Here is a 22,490-nt window from a genome sequence, read left to right as displayed (position 1 = left end):
GTGTCTCTTTGTAGAGGGAGATGTCACAGTGCAGGGACCTGCTGGGCTCCATGTCTTCACAGCTCCAGGAACTCATCTTCTGGGGAAGTACCTGCAGGCCTCCCAGGTCAAGTGAATTTTTGCTCTCAGTGCGCATGCCAGAAGTGTGGATGGATGGCAGCACTGCTTGTGGTGAAGGGGGTACCTTCTCGCCATTCAGTGACACAGGTGGATAATTGTAATAGCACCTTCGCTCTAGTCAATCATGCTCCATTAGAGTTTCTGGGAATCATTTCTGAAGCTTGCTGTGCTCCCTGCATGAAAGGTTGATTGTGTGTGTGTGTGTGTGTGTGTGTGTGTGTGTGTGTGTGTGTGTACGCGCGCGCGAATGTGTATGTGCTGCAGATAACCAGGACTTGGCTAGCTTTGCAGTCTAGAAACGCCACATGCTTTTCTTCTGTGTGACCACGTGACAGGTCAACAGTGCATGTGAAGAGGAGGGGCTCTTGGGTCTGGGCTCCCACTTTGCTCCTCCTGGGTTATTCCCACACCCACCTGACCTCTCCCTGACTCCCAGATTAAACCTGGCATAAAATGCCACAGGGGCTTGGTTATGTGGTCTCTGCTATCCATACACCAAGGCAGAGGACTGAGGTTGTTTATCCCTCTGATTCACAGGGGGTTTGCAGTGGCTTTGCATAAACCTCTGGTAAGAGGGGATTAGCACTCCTGCACACTCCTCTGATCCTTTACTGCAGGACTTCCTAGCTGAACCTGGCCTAGCAGCTGACTGATGAGCACAATGTGAATGAGAAAGAACATGCAAAAGGCATGCACACACATGCCTGCTGGTCCCAGGGTTACATTCCCAAATCAGAGATGGGAGAACACGCGAAATGAAAAAGGATGTCTGATATCTGACGGCCACTAGCCAAATAGCCAATCCATTTTTTTTTTTTTAAAGATTTATTTATTTATTATATGTAAGTACACTGTAGCTGTCTTCAGACACTCCAGAAGAGGGCGCCAGATCTCGTTACGGATGGTTGTGAGCCACCATGTGGTTGCTGGGATTTGAACTCTGGACCTTCGGAAGAGCAGTCGGGTGCTCTTACCCACTGAGCCATCTCACCAGCCCTAGCCAATCCATTTTAAAGTGTGACCTTGACCACAGTTTTAATTTGCTGGGCTTATGTATGCTGCTGGGTGGGGTAGGATGGGGTGGGGTGGGGTGGGCACCTCCTTTGTCACAGCCCAGAGGACTGTCCTCTCACCCAGCTTGGCAGGCAGTGGGTGAGTGCTCTCTTTGGGCCCAGCAGGTTTCCTGCATTCTGCTGAGGCCTGTTGCCTGCAACTCTTTCCTGGATTGTGTGGACACACGAGAGAGTCTCCTTTCAAGTAACTAAGAACAACTCAACTGGTTTGAGGTGATGTGGTGTCAAGTGAGCCTAATGTCTTCTCATCAGGTCCGCTGGGTTCAGTCTGAGCAGTAGATGGGGACACAAGGCCTGTCCTGGTGTGGCTCCTATCCCTGCCAGCAGCTCCCAGGCACTGACACTGAAACTCTGCTGCATACACGCCTTGATGGCTATTCTCAGATTATTGTCCCTCATTATCTGTCCACAGATGGCACCTTGAATCATAACCAAAGGAATTAAAATGTAAGGTGCCAGTATGTAGTTGCTAAGGGGTGTGTGTGTGTGTGTGTGTGTGTGTGTGTGTGTGTGTGTACAGAATACTGACATACACCAGCAGATCTGGAAATGGTTGGTCTGTGTACTGGAGATGAGAGTCCTAGCCAGCAGCTAAGTATCCCCAGGAGACTAAGCGCTGGATTTAAAAGCAGACTTTAGTGTTTGGATCAGCTCCATCAGCTCTCAGAGATGGTTTTGTCACGTGGGCAAGCAGTACCCAGAAAGCTCCAGGAATGCCATGCAAAGCCGGCAGCTGAGACCAGCAGGTGACCCTCAGATCCCCACATGAACTCTTAAAAGTCTAGAGAAACTACCAAAATGTGATTTTTTACCAGGAGGGCATCTTGGGAGTGAAGGTCACATTGCCTGGAAGGTGCCTGCAGCTGTCAGTCACTGAGATGATGTCCTTTCTCAGTCTCCAGTGCTTGCTTTCAAGGCCTTTGCAGTACCAATGGGCTTATCTGTAGCAGCTCAGGGTCCCTGGCCTTCCTCTGCAATCCAGAAGAGCTCTGGGATGAGGGTAGCTGTGGGTGAGTGGTATCCCTCAGCCTCTGACCAGGAAGCTGGTAATAAACATTATCCTGGCCTCACACAGATTGTGTCTAAGAGACAAGGGAGCCTGAGAGGATTGGCCTCAAAACGCTTGGATCCTCAGCCATGTGGCTGGGCTGACCTTAGCCCTAGGGCAGCAACAGGTGTAGAATAAAGGTCTCTGGGCTACAGAGCCACTGTGTCAGGCTGGAGTCTGTGCTCTGTCCCTAGCAGCCCCCAACCCAAACCTCTACTCTGTAGTGTTCTGTGCGTGCTCCACAGTGTTGATGGCTCCACTAAAACATGATCAGGAGTGATGACTGCCCATGTGGCTGCCTGGAATATTTACTGGTGCCCAGGGCTTGCTCTGCTGACGTGTGGTGCATGCTGCCTAAGCAATCAGACAGCAGTTGGGGCAGAGTAGTAGCCCTTGATGGAAATTGAGAGACACAGATCCAAATGGAAGAGCTACTTGAACCCTGAACTCTGCTAAGCCACACTGTTCCTAATGTATATGCTTTGACACTCCTAACACTCATGCCCAATGCCGCCATATGCACAGGTGCTTGTGATGACCATGTTCAATGGCAGTGTCTTCTTCAGTCACTCTCCACCCTGTTTTTTTTTTTTTTTTTTTGGTTTTTCGAGACAGGGTTTCTCTGTATAGCCCTGGCTGTCCTGGAACTCACTTTGTAGATCAGGCTGGCCTCGAACTCAGAAATCCACCTGCCTCTGCCTCCCGAGTGCTGGGATTAAAGGCGTGCGCCACCACGCCCGGCTCTCCACCCTGTTTTTATGAGGTTTTTCCAGGTCCCTCCCTGATCCTGGAGCTGACAGATTCCCTGAGACAGGGTGGCCAGCACACTCCAGGAATCCTCCTGTCTCTGGTGTACCCACCTGACTTTTTACCTGGATCCTAGGGATGCAAACTCCGGTCGTCATGCAAACATCTTATCTACCAAGCCATCTCCCTAGTTACCATCCCTAAACCCCACACAAAGGATGCCTATTTAAGGGGCTTCTGGATGAAGTTGCAGGTTTTAGAACCAATGTCTAACCCCCAAATCATCTTTTAGCCACCAAATGTCAAAGCTGGAAACTGTGAATCCTTGACTGACATTTTTAGTGGTTTTAACTTATTTGCAAGGACATTTTTAAAAGCCAGTGATACCAGTTGTCCCTACAAATGGGTGAAGGAACTCAGGCAGCTGCTCTTGGGATGGTTTTAGCAAAGAAAACACCTTTTGATTTTTAAAAAAATATCCTTTTAGGTGTCAAAGTGAAATTTTCAGTTATTTAATTGTGTGGCATTTACATTACATATATTCATTCCATGTGTTTTAGGGTAGGTGGGCCCTGGGGATCCAAGTGTCTTCAGAGCAGACCAACAGTGACAAGGGAAATGAGGGAAGGGGTGGGAGCAGGTCTGATACCTAAGGAGTTTCTACTCTGGCTCTGGGGCTCATTAAAAGTGTGATATCTCCCCCCCCCCCGAAGGACCCCTTCTCTCTGGGATTTATTTATAAACACTGGGGGTTTGCAGGGATGCTGGTGATGCGGGAGGAGGCAGGAGTGAGTTTTGCTTTATTTTCTTTCTCTTTGCTGGAGAGTGTGGAAGACATTCTACTGACAGAATCAGGGAGGCTTAGAGTGGTGAGCCCGTCAAACCTGCTGTCGGGAGGCTGAGGCAGGAGGATGACAAGAATTTGAGGCCTACCTGGGTGACATTCGAGACTCTGTAAAGCAAAGACAAAGGGATACAGAGTCAGCCAGGCTTAGTTGTCTCTGGTTCCAGGACCTGCAGCTGCCAAACAGCCGTGGTATCCAGGGGAAGCCGTGGCTTCTGTGATCCAGCACAACTTTGATTTATAGTTTAGAGGCTGTTCCCCAGTGTGGCTTGTGAGTGATGGTGATGTTTATGAAACTGTTTTTATTTTCCCCAGTTACTTATAGAAGTTGAGCCAGTAACATCCCCTCAAAACTCCAGTTTGTATGTCTCCAGGTAGACCTGATTTTAGGCTGTGTGACTTTCCTCCATCGCTAAATGATGTGAACTAGTTCATGTATGTGTAGTGTGAATGGAAAATAGTGTGAATCCCCCCCTGTAGGTTATTTTAGTCATCTGTAATCTCTATCCAAAATTATGACATGGACATTTTCAGGAAGAGACCTCAAGTTGTTGGGTTTTTTTGGGGGGGGGAGGGGGTTGTTTGTTTGTTTGTTTGTTTTTCAAGACTGTGTTTCTCTGTATAGCCCTGGCTGTCCTGGAACTCAGTCTGTAGACCAGGCTGGCCTTGAACTCAGAAATCTGCCTGCCTCTGCCTCCCGAGCGCTGGGATTAAAGGCGTGTGCCACCACGCCCGGCTGAGACCTCAAGTTTTAAGTAGTGGGCCACACTGTGTGGAGGTGGAGCCAGCACTGAACTGTTCCATCCCACCCCGGACATAGCCATTTTCCTTGTCCAGAGTATACCTGTGGCATAAGATTCCTGCCTATTAGTCACTCAGGAGCATCTTGGTTCATGGCAGAGCTTGAGTTCATGTGGTTCCTGCTTCATTTAACCATAGCTGCCAAAGCACAATGGTAGTGAGGGATGCTGGCTGTTTGGGTATGCCAGAGAGAAGCAGGAATGTTCTTTTGAGCAAAGAGGTAAATTTCTCAGTGTGTATGTGGTTTTGCACTGTCTGGGTTCTAAGGCACCCATTAGGCCTTGGGGTCCCTAACAATGAGCAGGAGGGCTGCAGCTTCTCTATCTTTGTGTCCTGAGCACCATGACATCTGGGCGGGAAGAGCTGTTGAGCAAACAGTGGTGGTGTACCAAAATGCCCGACAGAAGTAAATCCAGGAAGGGGTCTATCACAATAAGACATGCCTATGGAGGATGTGAAGACATCTAGTGGGAATGGCAGCTGCTCACATCCCACCCTGGGAGCAGAGAAACATGCATGCTGGTCCTTAGCTTGTGTTTTCTATTTCTTCAGTCCAGGATGCCAGCTCATGGGATGGTGCTCTCTATGCTCAGGGTATGTCTTCCCCCTTCAGTTGAACCTACCTGGAAACACCCTCACAGACTTGCACAGAGATGTATCTCCTAAGTGACTCCAAATCCAATCAGGTTGATAATGAGCATAAGCTATAACATTCTCAGCTATGGTACTCTATCTTGTGGCTCAGCAAGCTAACACATTGTGCACACATGCGTGCATATGAGGGTGCTTGTGTACACACACACACACACACATACACACACACCACTGATCTTAGCTGTCACTTCTCTCCTTTGTATTTGGAAAATTGGGCTGTTTTCTACCTCTGAAGCTGATCTCATCAGGTGCTTCTTCTGGCTTCCTCGAGCAGAAGGCTGAGCCTTGTCCCAAACACTGGAATTTTTTCTGCAGTTAGAGCCCAGGGAGGCTATTCAGATGATGGCATCTCTCTTACCCCCTCTTAATGGTCAACTAGATGAGGTCTACTGTTAGGTAATGGAAATCCTACTTTCTCACCTGTCAATCAATCAGCCTTCTCATGCTGTGAGACCCAATCAGATGAGAGGAGTACATATGAGTGGCCACTGCTGTGACCAAAACCTTCTTTGAGGCCACAGTGTCATAGCCAGTCTGGAAAACAGCTCTGTCCCTGACTTAGCCTCTCTGGGTCCTTATTCCTCCTGCTCCATAAGTGGACACCTTCTTCAGGGCCACAATTGTCAGAGTCAGTCTGGAAAACAGCTCCGTCCCTGACTTAGCCTCTCTGAATCCTTATTCCTTCTGCTCTGTAAGTGGGAACTGCCACATTTACCTCAAGGCCAAATGGGAACACCCTAGTGTCCTGTGGATGCACAGAGCATTTGCTAGCTGAGCTGTCAAGTCTCCTCTTAGAGACCCTATCTGCAAACACTGGGGAGTTGAGGGATTTCTGTGGAAACCCAGGGGAATAGAAGGTTCCCTTCAAAGCCATTGCAGTGTCAGAGGAGAAATTCACATTTTATTGCTTAGTATGTAGCCACATTTGGATAATGTAAGATATGGTGATAATTAGAATAAGAACCACAAGGAGGCTTCCACATTTCTCTGATGCTCCCCTCCCCCATCTGTGTGTGTGTGTTCATGAGTACACGTTCACACATGTATGTTTGCTGAGTCACATGTTCGAGCACAATGGCCGAACATGTGTTATGGCTCGTCCTCATTATTAGCCTGACTGGATTTGGGATCACCTAGGAGACAGCTCTGTGCAGGGGGAACCTCAACAAGCATGTGTGTGATGTGCCTGTGGAGGCGAGAGGAGGGAGTCAGACTCCTCCTCATACTAGAGTTACGGATGGTTGGGAGCCACCATGTGGGTGCTGGGAATCGAACCCAGGTTCTCTGTGAGAGCAGCCAGGGTTTTTCTGCTCATAACCACTGAGCCGCCTCTCCAGCCCCTCAGCCCCTTTGGACACAGAGTCTGTCCCTGAACCTGGAGTTCACCATTTCAGCTAAGTTGGCTAACCACTGAGCTTCAGGGATACGCCTGCCTCTGCCTCCTCAACTCTAGGATCATCAACACAGACCAGCATTTTTCAATGGTTCTAGGGAACAAGTTCAGGGACTCACATTTTCATTTCATTTCAATGACCGAGACAGACTTGGATGTTTCTCTGATGTCTCTGACATCAGACAGGATGTCATTTATGACAGGAAACTGTATGCCATTGAATGGAATCCCCCTCTATGCACAATGGACCAGGCAGGTGGACACCCTCCAAGGAGATGGCAGATGTTCTACTTGGCCCAGCTTTCCATGTCTCTGCTGGAAACTGGACCCTGGAATGAAGGTAGACCAGTTAGGCCATCGTGTAGCTTCGCTTGCTGGTTAGGTCAATGTAGAAGACTACTTTTCTCCTCAAATGGGATCTCCTAGCCCCAACTACTGGCCCAACAACCTGGCTCCCTTGTAATTAGGAGCCTGGCATGGTGCCCAGAATCCCTGGGAAAGACATTCATAGCACCAGTGCTTACTGTAAAGCTATCTTAACCAGATCGTGCTGTGCCATCTGAGAAGTTTGGGCTTGGACTCCAGCTCCAGACTCCAGGGTACATGCAACTGTGAGCCTCTTTCTTGTCTTAAAAAAGGATTAATTTTAACTTTAATTATGTGTACATGGGTGTGGAAGGTCCAAAGCCAGACTCAGGAAGAGTAGGGGATTTGGGTTTTGCCACATGAAAGTCTATCCTGGGGTTACCATGTAGGAAGTCAGTTTGACCTCCTGGAGGATGGAGGATATGAGGAAGAAGTTAGGTGAGCACAGGCCGCTTTGAGGCCTACATTGACAGTGGCCTGCACCTGACAGCTCTGCCACCCTGCAACAGTCACATGGGCAAGCCTAGAGTGGCAATGCTCAGAACCTGTTATAACTTAGTGTGATAGCATATTGTTCAGGAGTGTAGTTATCCCTCAATGTCCATGGAGATCAGTTCTAAGATCCTGCCATATGCCAGACCCATGGATATTTGTATTTGGGTTCTGGAAAGGACTGGAATGGATAGAGCAGATATGTATTAGGTTGGTTTACATGATACTGTCTGGGTAGTCCAGCAGTGGCTGTCTTACACCGTGCAGGCTGGGAGCTCTGTAGCTAGCTGCACATCCACAAGGTTGGGCACCTCAGCATCCCAATCTGGTGCTGAAGGCTCAGAAGATTCCTGGAGAGCTGTCTCCAGTCCATACCGGAGACAAAGAAGTTGGGTTCTGACAGCTCAAAGGATGGCAGCAGCAGGAACAGGACAGACACACTCACCAGCCAAACACCAAGGCAAACAGGTAGCAGGTCTTTCCCCAAGATCTCTTTCTATCTGAGCTGCCATGGGAAGCCACTGCCCACTTAGGGGGAGGTTCTCCTCTCTTCAGTTAGTCCTTCCAGGAAATGCCCTCACAGTCCCACCCAGAGTATAGCTCTTAATTCTTTCCAGATTCAGTAAGTTGACAAACAGATCAACCACCCCAATGCTTACATCCTTCTAGAGAAGGAAGTGATGTTGAACAGGACTTGTATGGTCAGGGTGCTTCAGATCACCTCTAGCTGACCACTGATAGTATCAGTATGTAAATGACATGCAAATGGAGTGCTTAGGGACGGTACCATGATTGCTCCTTTGCAGGTGTATTTTCTTTTGAATTTTATGTATGTTTATTTAGTGCGTAGTGTGTGTGTGTGTGTGTGTGTGTGTGTGTGTGTGTGTGTGTGTGTTTGGGTGTGTGGCTAGAGACTGGCTCTCAGTTCCCTAAAATGGCCCATCAAAGTCACCACAGCCTAGGGTGGGATCTCTCCTCAGCCCTGTCACAGTTGTCAGTCCCAGGACATTGTTGTCTACAGACTTCACAGGCTTTATCCTGGAGATGGGCAAAGCCTCCTGTGGAGTTGGTCTGAGGTGGTAAGCAATCTCTGAACTTATTGGGCCAGGCACCACTCAACCTCCCCACTCACTGAAGAAGTTTGTGTTTAAACATCCGTACCCAGCTCTGGTAATCTGCTATGTCCCCAGGCTTCTGTGTCAATCAGAATAAGAGAGGAGATGTGGTTGCCTTGAGCTGCCCTCTTCCTTTCTGCAGAGGCTTTTTCTCTAGGATGGGAGGGGAAGTGGGGATGGCAAAGCTGCCCACCTGCTAGCTGAGGCACAGCCTCGTAAGCTGGGGCAGGGTAGAGTATAGTGGCTTTCCTCTGTGCTCTGGCTGTGGATCTAAGAGGAGACTGTTGAGAGGACAATGAGAAGAGGAGTCATTGGCCAAGCTTGGGCAAGCTCAGCTCCACAATGCAGAGTGAACGCCCCTTGGTACACAGTAGGGAGGCAGTGACCCCAGGGTGCCAACTGCCCTGCAGCAGGAAACCAAGGGAATGAAGGGGCAGGGCCAAAGGTGGCAGTCTCTCAAATCTTCCTTTGAGAAGAAATACTCAGAGAAAATACTTTGCTGCCCCTCCCCCTCAGCCAGGACCAGGTTTACTTGTTGGAGTTTTCTTGGAGCTCTTCATTCTTTTAGGTAGCCTGTGGGGCAGGAGGGATGTTACCCAGGAGACTCCCAGGCTTATAAACCATGCACAATGAACTCTTGCAGCTATTCCAGGCTGAAGTCCAAGTCCAAGTGTGACTTTGATAAGCACACTCCTTAAGGGTAGCTCAGCATGCACACTAATCTAGGACAAAGCAAGTTCACAGTGACCCCAGCTGGGAAACAGGCAGGTGCCCTGGGGTAGGCTGAGGTGCCAGCTAACACATCTGTAGGGACTGGAGAGAATAGCTCTTCTGGCTGCTGTGCTGCCCAGCCCCTGGCCCACAACACACCTGGCTCCTATGCATCATCCAGCAAGGTGTCCTGTGCAGGACCTGCACAATCCTCAGCCTCTCTCCATGGTGCCCTGACTCCTTCCACTGCCATGTCCTTGAGTCTTTGGTTCCAGGGTTAGTCGGGTGCACTGTATTAGGGACATCAAGAAGAGCAGGACCTTATACCCCTCCACACACAAACTCTTCTGATGGAATGGGCACAGGACCCAGAAGGTGAAGGGATTCCTTGAAACTATAATGAAGAGAAAATTGAAGTAAGCATCAGCCAGGAGGGAGAAGGAGGGAGGGAGGGAGGGAGGGAGGGAGGGAGGGAGGGAGGGAGGGAGGGAGGGAGACAGACAGACAGATAGAGACAGAGAGAGTGAGCTGGGACTTCTGGGTGCTGCTTCAGGGCACCTCCTGTTCCATCAGGTACAGTGTTGAAGTGCTGCTCTGGTGTGTAAGGAGGTCTTGGGGCTTGGTAGGATGCAGGGCTCTGACCTGCCTGTGGCATTTCCCTGAGGTCTATTGAGCAGGCTGGGATGCCTGTGTGCTGCCTGTGACAGCAATGCCATCCTTCCCAGGCGTGGTCTGAGCTTGGTGGGTGAGGTTGAGTCTCTTCCCGTGAGCCTGACTCGTAGGGTGTGATTGGCAGGTTATGGATTTAGAAGCCATGCTTCAAAGAGCGTGAGATGAAATTAATGTTAAGTGTAAGTGTTTGAGGCGCCACAGAGAAGACGCTTGTCAGTTTCTGAGCTATGAAAACAGATGACACGTCTCTCCCTCCCCAGAGCTAGAGGATCCGGTGACATGGGAACTGTGCCTTCTCAGGTGATTCATTTCCTGGATGCTCTGCTGGCCAGTCAGCTCTGTGGACTGGAGCCAGATAAGCACCTTTTCCTGCCTCAACAGGGGATCATGATGGAGAAGGGCATGTCCCTGTCTACTGAGTGTCCTGAGTCCTCAAGGTTCCAAGGGCCCTGTGAGGGTAGAGCTCCCTGAGCTCTGGGATCAGGTCAGATCTACCCTGGCTTTCCATAAAGGAGTCCCACTGAGGGTCTCTTGGGAGGCACCTGGAGTCTCCTCAAAGGGTCACCACCCACACATCACATGCATAGGCCTCATGGAAAAGACAGGACGAGGAGGGCTGGTGACTGGGAGTTAGCACCAGCCTGGTGCTATACATCCTGCCATGTTAAACGTGCGGTTGGTGAAATGTCTTAACATATCCTCTGCCCTATCAGGGCCAGGGGAGTATCTGACCCTTCTTGGCTTGAGCCAATACCTTGGTTTTGACACTGTCTTAGATTCCCTGTTACTGTGATAAAACCATGAGAAAAAGCAACTCAAGGAGGAGGGAGTTTATTTGGCTCACAAGTTAGCATACAGTCATCTATGAAATCAGGGCAGGAGCTCAAAGCAGGAACCTGGAGACAGGAACTGAAACAGAAGCTGTAGAAGAACTCTGCTTCTAGGCTTGTTCCTAATGGCTGGCTCAGCCTGCTTTCTTGTATAACATAGTACCACCAGCCCAGGGGTAGCATCACCCACCATGGGCTGGGCCCTTCCTCATTGATCATTAGCCAAGAAAATGCATTATAGCTTGCCCATAGGCCTATGTGATGGAGGCATTTTCTTGGTTGAGGTTCCTCTTCTCAGATGATTCTAACTAATGCCAAGTTGACAAAAATTAACTGGCACAGGCACATCCTGCTCTGTGATGGACATGTCCCGGGACCCCATTGTCTTACCTTCCTCTTCTGCCCAGCAGCTCAAAGCAGTGCATGGAACAGGTGCCTATGACATTTGCTCTGTTACTGAGTTATTCTTACTGACAAACATGGCTGAAATCAAAGAAGACAGCATCCTTCTGTCTTCTCTCACATCTAGCCCTACAGCCTCAGTGGACTACGGAGCTCTGGCCCTTCCCTCCCTCTGAAGACATCTTTGGAAGCATGGACAGGCAGTGGTGGAGGGGGGTTGGGTGGCCACTGCTGCCTGGAGGTTCCCCAGAGAGAACCAAGCAAGCAAGTCATAAATATTTACATCAACTTCATTTGCATAGCAGACATAATTACTTCACACAGAACCATGTGGAGGCTTCAGCCTTGGTAGCTTATATGGCAGCAGGTACATCTCTTCTGTCCCTGCCAACCTGAGTCCTTTAGGAAGTGGCTTTCCAGCCATGTACTGACTGTTCCTTAATTCAGGGTGAATGGGCCTCTTGTTCTACCCACCCCGACAGGCTATGGCACTGCTATACCTTCCACTCTGGCTTTTTTCTGCCTTGTGGTCCCGTCCTGCTCTTTGCCTGTCACCATGAGCAGTGGGAATGATGGTTGCTCCCTCAATGCCATGCCGAGAAACGTCCTTAGCTTTAATAGTTTCACCTGCTGCTGGGTCTACCTTTTACAGAGTGCTAGAACTCATTTCCAGTAAGTTCTATGCCACTTTAGAGCGGGAATGGGTTTTCCAAGGTCCCCTAGCATACCCTCTCCTCTCCAGCTGAGAACATGCCTCTGTCAGCATCTTCATCGGTGTGACTTAGTTGTATAAAGTGATGGGTTTGCTGTGGTGTTTTCACACAAATCCACGTTGTAGCTTTGGTCCTCTTCACCCTACTCCACAGTCTTGTTCCCTTAGCTACTTTCCCCTCCTCTTTCCAAACACTCCTATTGTCTTAGTTGGGGTTTCATTGCTGTGAAGAGATACTATGGCCAAAGCAACTCTTATAAGGACAACATTTAATTGGGGCTGGCTTATAGGTTCAGAGGTTCATTCCATTATCATCAAGATGGGAACATAGCAGTCCCCAGGCAGGCATGGCACTGGAGGAGCTGAGAGTTCTACATCTTCATCTAAAGGCTGCCAGGAGAAGACTGGCTCTGATGTGGTTTAGGAGGAGGGCCTCGGGACTGGCGAGATGGTTCAGTGGTTAAGAACACCGACTGCTCTTCCGAAGGTCCTGAGTTCAAATTCCAGCAACCACATGGTTCACAACCATCTGTAATGAAATCTGATGCTCTCTTCTGGAGTGTCTGAGGATAACTACAGTGTACTTACATATAATAAATAAATAAATCTAAAAAAAAAGAAGGATGGGGGTCTCATAGGCCACACCTACTCCAACAAGGCCATGCCTCTTAATAGTACCACTCCCTGGGCCAAGCATATCAATCTACCATATTCCACTCCCTAGGCCCCATAGGCTTGTTCAAACACATGAGTCTATGGGGGCCATACTAGTCATAGCATATTAAAAATACATTTAGTTCAACTTCCAAAGTCCCCAAAGACTATGGCAGTCTCAACAATGTTAAAAGCCCAAAGTTCAAAGTCTCTTCTGAGATTCATTCAATCATTTAACTGTAATTCCCAAAGCAAGACAGGAAACAAGCTGGGCAAACACCAAACTCTGCATCTCCAAGTCTGATGTCCAACTCCTTTCAGCTTTATTGACTGCAACAAACTGCTTTCTCCTAGGCTGGTTCCACTCCCTGTTAGCAGCTTTCCTCAGCAGGTATTACATGGCTCTGGCATCTTTAACATTTTGGGGTCTCCAAGTCACCTTCAGTTTCACAGCTTCTTATTTCAATGTCTGGGATCCACACATGATATTCTGGGTTCCTCCAAAGGGCTTTTGTGACTTTTCCAACTCTGCCCTCTGTAGTATTCTAGTTTTCAATTGATTCCACTCCACTGGTGCTGCTGTTCTTGATGGTCATCCTATGGTACTGGCATCTCCAATAAGATGGTGTCTTCTGTTGCAACTAGGCTTGCACCAATAGCCTCTCATAGGCTCTCTTCATGTTGCCAAACAGCTTCTTTGCACAACTCCTTCACTTCTGGACTATCAACTGCAACTGAGGCTGCACCTTCAGCAATGGCTTTCCCTGGCCTCTCATAGTGATAAGTCTTAGCTGCTTTCCAAGACACCTCCATAACTTTAAAACCAATACCACCTGGGTGATTCTTTTTTTTTTTTTTTTTTTTGGTTTTTCGAGACAGGGTTTCTCTGTATAGCTCTGGCTGTCCTGGAACTCACTTTGTAGACCAGGCTGGCCTCGAACTCAGAAATCCACCTGCCTCTGCCTCCCAAGTGCTGGGATTAAAGGCGTGCGCCACCACCGCCCGGCCACCTGGGTGATTCTTACACATTACCAAGACCACCTACAGCATGAGGTACAGCCTTGGCTATCTCTGGAACACAGATTCTTTGTGATCTCAGAAAATACTTCCCAGAAGATTCTACCTCAGTGATGCTGGTCTTAATCATCACTAATTTTTTTTTAGCTCCAGCTAACCAGCATCAATTGTCCCATTAGTCCCTTTTATTCTTGACTCTAAAACCAGAGCCACATGGCCAAAAGTTGCTGAGTTCTGCTGCTTGCTAGGGTTAGAACATGCCCCCTGCCCCTTATTCTATTACCAGCTTTCTGTTTTTCAGCTCCCTCACAGCCTAAGCTTGACTGTCCTGGAACTTGCTCTGAAAACTTGCTCTGTAGATTGACCTTAAACTCAGAGATCTGCATGGCTCTGTGTCCTGAATGCTGAGATTAAAGGTATCTACCACCATGCCTGGGCCTAAGCTTAGCTGGGTAGGATCTTGCCTCAAATTCACCACTCTCTTAATCTGTTTCTGTCTTTGAACATGGGATTCAGCTCAATTTTACTTCCTGGTGCCCTTTATTACTTGAACCATACTTTTATATTGTCCTTTCTCAGCTTGCTCCTTTTCATTAAAATGTTCTTCATAAGAATGAACTTTAGTAACCACACAACAGAATTTATACCAGGCTGTTTTGAGACTTCCTTTGTCAAAGTGATTAATCTAAATCTTTATGCCTTAGCCTCAGGCAGACACTTTGAACAATGGCAAAACACATCCATATTCTTCACCAAAATATCACAAAAATAGTCTGTAAGCCACATACTAACATTCTTTTCCATTAAAACCTCTGGGGTCAGCAGGCCTACATAGTTAAAGTCACTTTCATCACCATTATCTTCCATATTCCTACTAGGATGGCCTATTAAGCCCCACTTAAAGCATTCCATGGCTTTCCAAATTAAAAAATCCTCAAATCCACATTCTTCCAAACAAAAGCATGGTTAGGCCTATCACAGGAATACCCAGTTCCTGGTACCAAATTCGGTCTTAGTTAGGGTTTTATTACTGTGAAGAGACACTATGACCAAGGCAACTTCTATAAGGACAACATTTAACTGGAGCAGGCTTACAGGTTCAGAGGTTCAATCCATTATCATCAAGGTGGGAGCATGGCAATGTCTAAGCAGGCATGGTGCTGGAGGAGCTAAGAGTTCTACATCTTCATCTGAAGGCTTCCAGGAGAAGACAGACTTTCACATGGTTAGGAGGAGGCTCTCATTGCCCAACCCCATAGTGACACACTTCCTCCAACAAGGCCATATCTACTCCAAGGAGGCCACACTTCCTAATAATGCCACCCTCTGGGCCAAGTGTATTCAAACCACCACACCTACACTCAAGCCATGTGTATATCTATACACAGACAAAGACATGCCAATGTTATATCTAAATATACATATACACATATGTTTAAAGTATATTTAATATATAATGCACATATTGAGTATATATTTATTTAATACATTGTTTAGGTAATACAGATGAGAGAAAATGAATTCCTTTAAAATTAGTATTTCCAGTGTACACTCCAAAGCCTTTGCAGTGTGTAATGGTTTCAAAAACATCTATCTACACTACATTCCTAGTCCTACCCCATCTGTGTTCACTGAGGTTCTTAAAAGGGAGAACAATACACACACACACACACACACACACACACGAGAGAGAGAGAGAGAGAGAGAGAGAGAGAGAGAGAGAGAGAGAGAGAGAGAGAGAGAGAGAATGAGAATGTCAAGGAAATGTATGGTCTTTTCTGAGTCAGGTTCTCATTGCATAGTTCAGGCTGGCCTTAAATTCAAGAGATCCTCCTGCCTCTGCCTTCATAGTAAAAGAAGGGACCCCACCTGGCTCTTGCTCTCTGTTCTATCAAAAGGCCAGGCAAAACAAAACTCTACTTAAATAAATATAAAGAAGCAACTTGGAAGAAACCCAGATTCCTCTAGGGTCAGATGTTCTTGAATCAAAGTACTGCCCAAGGTTTCACTCTCTGCTGAAAATCACACTCACTCAGCAGCCTTACTGCTTTAAATCAGCCGGTCCTGTAGGAAGGAGAGCAGAGCTCTGACCACCCAGAGCAAGGCAGAAGATCCATTTGCATTAGGAATAAAATCCCAGGGGGGACCTTGCTTAAGAATAGTTACATTCCCCTCTGCAGAAATAAAGCTTTCTGCCTTATCAAAATGCTTAAGATTTTTGAGGTCACTTTCTTGAGACCTGTCATAGTTAGGGTTTCTATTGCCATGATGAAGCATAATGACCAAACACATTGGAAAGGAAATGGGTTTTTTTGGCTTACACTTCATCCAAGGAAATCAGGACAGGAACTCAAACAGGGCAAGAAACCAGAGGCAGGAGCAGCTACGGAGGCCATGATGGGGTACAGCTTTTTGGCTTGCTTAGCCTGCTTTCTTATAGAACCCAAGGAAGCTGGAAACAGAGGTCAGTGCTGCAGCCTCGAGGACTGCTTCTTCTTGGGGAGACCCACCCCCACAGGGTTCCTTTATGTTGCTATGTGATGTCAGTTCAGTGTAGGTGTGTATGACTCTGAGCCTGCATCTTATGGTTTGTTGTGGGTGTACTTATAATGGCTTCATTCCAGGGGCTCTAGAGCAGTGTAGGCATTGGCTTAGTGTCTGTATTTGGGGCTCTAGGACCATTCCCTGGATACTTGATGTCACTTGCTGAGTGCTTCTGACTGTCAGATGGTAGGCAGCAGAGCTACAGCACTATGCTGAGATGCTTTCTAGCTGGGTCTCTCTCTCTCTCTCTCTCTCTCTCTCTCTCTCTCTCTCTCTCTCTCTCTCCTCCCTTTCTCACTTCATTCCCCCTTTCTATTATAGGGTATACTATAGCCCAAGCTGGCCTCAAACTCACAAAGTAGTCAAGGATGACCTTGAATTTGAGATCATCTTGCTTTTACCTCCTAAGTGCTGAGATTATAGCCTGTTCCACCACATCTGCTTTAGAACGCATGGTGCTTTAGAAGGTGGGGCTCAGGGATTCTTGCCGTTAGGCAGGCTCTCAAGCTCTCTATCATTGAGCGGCATCCCCAACCCTCAGGCTGTGTGCATGGGTGGGACAGTTTGTGCCCAGAGAGCCTTAAGAGCATTTGAAGGACAGAATACCCAACAAAGGCAATAATGTAAGGAGAGAAGCCTCCATTATGGCTCACAGTTTGAGGGCCAACTCCTCCATGGTGGGAAGGCATGACATCAGGGCCATGAGGCAGCTGGTCACATTGCATCTGTAGTCAGGAAACAGATGCATGCTGGTGTTCAGTTTATTTCCTCTCTCTTTATTCAGTCTGGGAATCCAGCCCACAGGATGGTGCCCTCCACACTCAGGATGGGTCTTCTTCCCTCCTCAATGAACCCAATCTAGAAACTCCCTCAGACATGTCCAGAGGCCTGTCTTCATGGTGGGTTCTAAATTCCCCCTGTCAAGTTGACAATCATAATTAATCCTCACAGAAGAACTCCTGGGAGTGGGTGGGATAGTAGCCCAGCCTTCTGATACATAGAATACAGTCCGCAGTGAGGAGTTCACAGACCCTCTGAACCCTTGCTGCCACTGTAGACTGTCCCCATGCCTCTGGACAGACAGTTGTTCCCACACAAAGATTGCAGTGGAACAAAATGTCATGATGTGACATGATGAGTATTGATGGCCAGGCATCCCTTGGCTCGGGCCTTTGTGGTGGTTCACTTTGTCAATTTGATACAATCTAGAATCACCTGGAAGAGAGGAACTATCTAGATCAGGTTGGCCTGTGGGCATTATCTTGATTCTTAATTGATGTGGGAAGATGTATAGCCTATGGTGGGTGGCACCATTCCCTAGTCAGGGAGTCCTAAACAGTGTAATAGTCAAGAAGTTGACTCAGTAGAAGCAAGCAAGCATCCATGCATTTATTCTCCCTCTGCTCCTGACGGTGGATTGATGCTTTAAGTCCCTGCCTCAGTTTCCCCTCAGTAATTGGCTGTGTGGAAAATATAAGCAAAATGTATTTTCTTTTCTATCAAATAAGACAAAACTACATTTAAAAAATTGTAAAGAAGCCAATAGTTGGCTTGCAGATTTTGGAATCAAAATATATGCTCAAGTTTTATTTCTTCCTAGAAACTGCATGGCTATTAGCCAGCCAGGCAAGTAAGGATGTGAGGCTGAGCTCTGGTCACCTGGGTAAAGCACAAGATGTAAAGGGTTTCATTAGGAATAAAAATCCAGTGTGACTCCTGCTGCCTGCTGGCTTCAGTGGGTGGCAACATTTTTTTCCTGCTGAAGTGCTTTGGATTGTGTGGTCATTTTCTTGAGACTCATTTCTTACAACTCTAACCTGGAGTTGTAAGGCAAATAAACCTTTCCTTCTCTAAGTATCTGTCACAGCAACAGACATGAAATGAGGACAGCGTTTGACGATGTAAGCGCAAAGAGACCTGTGGTTGTGCAGCTGATGTTGAATTCTGTGATTTTTCACTCTGCAGGTGGCTATAATAGCGGGCAACTTTGAACTTGCAGAGTACATCAAGAACCACAAGGAGACAGACATTGGTGAGTAGGCTTGGGGAGAAACCACAGCCATTGTCATCTGAGTGCTTCCTGGGACTACTTGTGGAGCTCTCAGCCTTGGGAGTCCTTCCCTTATAGTGGGGAGAGTTGTGAAGACCTTGGGGAATGAGTAATACACTTCCCTTGAAGAGTACCACTCTCCTCTCTCCTGACAGTGCCTGCTACAGGCACATGTGAAGTGTGCAGGGAATGGGGATGGGGATGTTTGAATTCTGCTGGGGTTTGGTCTAGGGTTCCCACCTGATTCAACTCTCTTGTTTCCCAATATTGATTTAAAATGTATGCCTGTAGCTGTGCATTTCTGCAGATGGTTAGGGTCTAGCAAAATTGACAGGTGACGATGATCCTAGGGGAGATGGTGGTTGGGGGAGGGCTGGGGGATATCTCTATACCTTCCTCTCAAGTTTGCTATGAGCCCCAAGCTTTTCTCAAACAGTCTTTAAAAAACACTACAAAAACAAAATCAGAGAAACTGTCTGGATACCAAGGAGGAAATGCACTGGGGAGCTGGGTTAGATGTGCTTATTGGAAGGCACAGACTCATATGTGGATGGGTGGGAACTGAGAGGGAAGAATGTGAGGTCCTCTCTTCTGCCCTCCCGTCACCTCTACTTGGTGTCCCCCTCCCCTTTCTAGTACCACTTGCACCAACCAGGAGGCCCATCTCGGGGGCTCCTCCCTGCTCCCACCGTCCTACCATGGGCTGGGCCCAGTCTTGCACAGTGGATGAGCCAGCTGGCCTGCGCCCTCCAGCGCTGGGCTTCCACAGGACCTGCAGCGGGGAACAGCCCCACTGGACCGGCAGTGGTGAGCCCTTGAAGGTGGAGTTGTCCCATGGAGGGGCTCTGGGATGGAGCTTCTTGGGGCCTTGTGAAGAAGCAGATGGCATCTGCCTCTCACTGCCTATGCCCTCACCCTGCTTTTGGGTGTCGGGAGTGAGTAAAACTACTCTGTCTTGCTTTTACGTCTTCACCATGTTGAATGTGTGTCTTGCATCGAATGTGGCTGGGATCTGTCTTGCTGGGAAGTTGGAACGTGATGTAGAGCCACACGATGGGCTTGTGTCACCCTGTACCCTGCTCTGAGCATCAGCATTGTTAGAAGAGGGATGTGTGTAGAGCTCAAACCAAGCAGAGTCCCAGGTTCCCAAGCTATTCCCTATGCTTGCCTGCCTCAGCCTCATTCCAGCTGTGAGCAGATGGCAGGTGCTGAATCTAATGTTGATATCTTGTCCTCTCACATGCATTCATCTTCACCTTGACCAAGTGAGTTCTTACCTGCAGAAACAGTTGCACCATCCACAGGTCCTGTATTAATTTACAACCTTCCCTTATATTTTACCACTTCAGAGGGAAATGGCTTCCCTTTGAGGGATGGCAGGCCTGGGAACTTCTTCCCAGAGTATCCTATGAGGTTGGAGTCAGTGCCAGCAGGACACCTCACAGATGAAATGCAAATGATACTGCCTTGTGGAGGCTGAGAGGGAAAGATACATTTTTGAGGGAGACAGTCACTGTTCAGGGCTCCTGAAGGGGTGGGTTTGACGGCTGTCCAGAGCCCCAACAAGACCCTGACAGGAGTCTGTATCCTAAGACTCCAGTCTGGTGTAGGGAGCTGCAGACTCCTTCAGCACATAAGAATGTCCACAGGGACCAGAAGTATGAGGGGTTAAAGATGTCTGAGTCAGAGCTCTCCATGACCAGTGTGATCTCTGACCACCTCCTCCAGGGAAGACCTTGGCAGATTAGTGGGTCCAGAAATCACCCCCAGGCCCTTTAGAAAGTGGGGGACCTCAGAGACTGATGGCTTCTGTGGCTCCTCCCTCACCCCAGGCTCCAGGGGTGATGTCAAAAGGACTGAAGATGTTGTGTCCCCTTAGAGGTCATGTGACTTGGATATCAGTGGCTGCTTACTGTGAAAAAGACACCTGACTTTTCAGAAGTTCAGCCTTTGGTACACATTGTCTTACCTCTGCTGTTACAGTGCCTCCTCCTCCTGAGACCTGGTCATCATTTGCTCTAGATTTTTTGTTTGTTTGTTTGTTTGTTTGTTTGTTTGTTTTTGCTATCCCACTACTCTCCTAACTCTACCGTTTTCTGCTAGCCTGGCAATTGATCTGCAGAGATAGCTTGGGAGCCACTCCTTCCTCTCCGTAATGGACTATGCTCACCTGAATGAGAGATCTCTTGGTCTCCTCAGGCAGTGTTGCACAGTGTGTATTCGCTAGTTGGGTTTTCTGAGAGTTTGTGTGAAATGCAGATTCCCTGGCAACCACTTTGTGTGACTCCACGAGGTGCTGCTGAAATCACTATGCTAATGTCCTCTGGCAGTTCAGAGGCTGGGCATCCACCTTTGTGTCTCAGGGCCTACCTGGGCATCCCCATCTCTCATGAGCTCATTCAGATAGGATTGGCCACACATCAGTTCCCAAGGATGACAAATGACAGCTAGCTGAGCTGTTTAAAGTAATGAGTTTATTCTGCCATTCTAGGGGACACGAGGTCAGAATGAAGGTACTGGGTTCTTCCGCAAGACTCTGGAAGGGTTTACTTCAGACTCTTTCCTGTGTTAGCTGCTGGTGGTCTTTGGCCTCCATGGGTTTGTGACACATGATTGCAGTCTCTGGTCTGTGATAACCTGACCTTCTCTATAGTTATAGAGATTGTCAACTTGGGGTTTAGAATCACCATGAAAAAAACCCTCTGGGCGTGTCTGTGAGTAAGAGTCTACTTAGTTTGGGTTAACTGATATATGAAGACACACACTGAATGTGGGTGGCACCATCCTTTGCTCTGGGGTCCCAGACTGAATAAAAAGAAGAAAGCAATTTAAGCACCAGTGTTCATCTCTCTGCCTCCTGACTGTGGATTCGATGTGACCTCACACTCCTGATGTCTCACACCCCACGCCTTCCTCCGCCATGATGGACTATGTCCTCAGGCTGTCTATCAAATAAACTTGTCCTTTTTGTTTGTTTGTTTGTTTGTTTTTGTTTTTTCGTTTTTGGTTTTTCGAGACAGGGTTTCTCTGTGTAGCCCTGGCTGTTCTGGAACTCACTCTGTAGACCACGCTGGCCTCCAACTCAGAAATCCGCTTGCCTCTGCCTCCCAAGTGCTGGGATTAAAGGCGTGCACCACCACGCCCGGCTCTTAAATTGCTTCTTACCAGGCATCTGGTCCCAGCAGTGAGACAATTAACTGTCCAGCGTGTCTCAACTTCCTGCCTGATCTTAGGACACCAGTTTGGTCCTGTATCTAAGATGACCTTCCATTCAATATCCTTAAACTGACCATTTGTGAGAAGACCCATTTCCAAGGCCATAATTGCAGGGGTCAGAGTTTAGTGTTGCCTGTCTCTGGGCCATCACCTCTTCCAGGGCAACAGTATTGGACTCTGCACATCCCTTAGTACCTGCCACTCAGGGAGGCCAGGAAGTATGTACTAAGTGAGTGACCCTCCTCTATGCTATTTGCCATTCAAGGCTGGCCTTTCTGTCACTTTCCTTCCAGTATGTGTATTTGTGCTCATTCATTTAGAACTCTGGGGACTGTTTTGGATGGTGTTCCTCAGGAGCTGTCTACCTTTTGTTTGGAGCGGCCTCTCCCTGGCCTGAAGGTTTATTTGCTGGGTAAGCTAGCTGATCAGAGAGTCCCAAGAAGCCTCCTGTCTCGGCCTCCTGTGCATAAACCTCTGTGGAGGCTTTTTACATGGCTTCGGGGATCCAGACTCAGGTGCTCTCACTGTGGACTAAGCTAGTATTCCATGTTGTAGTCTCATAGTTTAAGCTTTGCTACCAACCCATCCCTAAGTGTGTCCCCCATTTGTGAGTCTGGCACCCCTCACTGCTCATGAGCAGAGAGTCCCGTGTATCCTAAGCTGAGGAAGGCTGAGAGAGGCTGAGCTGCTGTCCTTGAATCTCAAGCAGGAGGAAATGAAGGTAGGAACCCCTCCCCAACACACACCTCTGTCAGGGTGGGTCAGGTTAGGGCACATGTCTGTATGTAGGGTAGTGGAAAGTTCCCCACATCCCAAGTTGGGGGTCATTAAAAGTGGGCCTCCATGCTTTCTCCATGGTTAATCAGGGAAAAAACTTCCTACTGAAAAATCAAACTGTCCTTGCTTTTGAATGGGCAAATCTTTGTTTTCTATACTTGCTAGTGTGCTAGCAAATTCAGAGCACTTCAGAAGTGCAGATGTGGTCTTAGGGAAGGCAGCCATAAGACCCTGCGGTCAGAGCCATTTGGC

At 48.0% G+C, this 22,490-nt stretch overlaps 1 protein-coding gene across 3 annotated transcripts in view; it reads left to right on the top strand.

Moving 5' to 3' along the window:
- Positions 1-22,490, top strand: part of Shank2 (SH3 and multiple ankyrin repeat domains 2) — a 453,640-nt gene that overhangs the window by 143,447 nt on the left and 287,703 nt on the right. For 2 of the 3 annotated variants that reach the window (XM_085841128.1, XM_085841127.1), the window contains exon 11: positions 18,161-18,227. In XM_085841128.1, coding sequence (XP_085697254.1) covers positions 18,161-18,227 — 67 coding nt within the window. Of the gene's footprint in view, positions 1-18,160; positions 18,228-18,881; positions 19,053-22,490 lie in introns of all 3 variants that reach the window. The other variant, XM_085841131.1, reaches the window with a different exon arrangement.

This window comes from Mus caroli, unplaced genomic scaffold, assembly GCF_978045245.1.
Source record: "Mus caroli unplaced genomic scaffold, Mus_caroli_1 scaffold_8, whole genome shotgun sequence".
Lineage (NCBI taxonomy): Eukaryota > Metazoa > Chordata > Mammalia > Rodentia > Muridae > Mus > Mus caroli.
The sequence above is the reverse complement of the archived record's forward strand: the minus strand, read 5'-3'. Positions and strand labels throughout refer to the sequence as shown.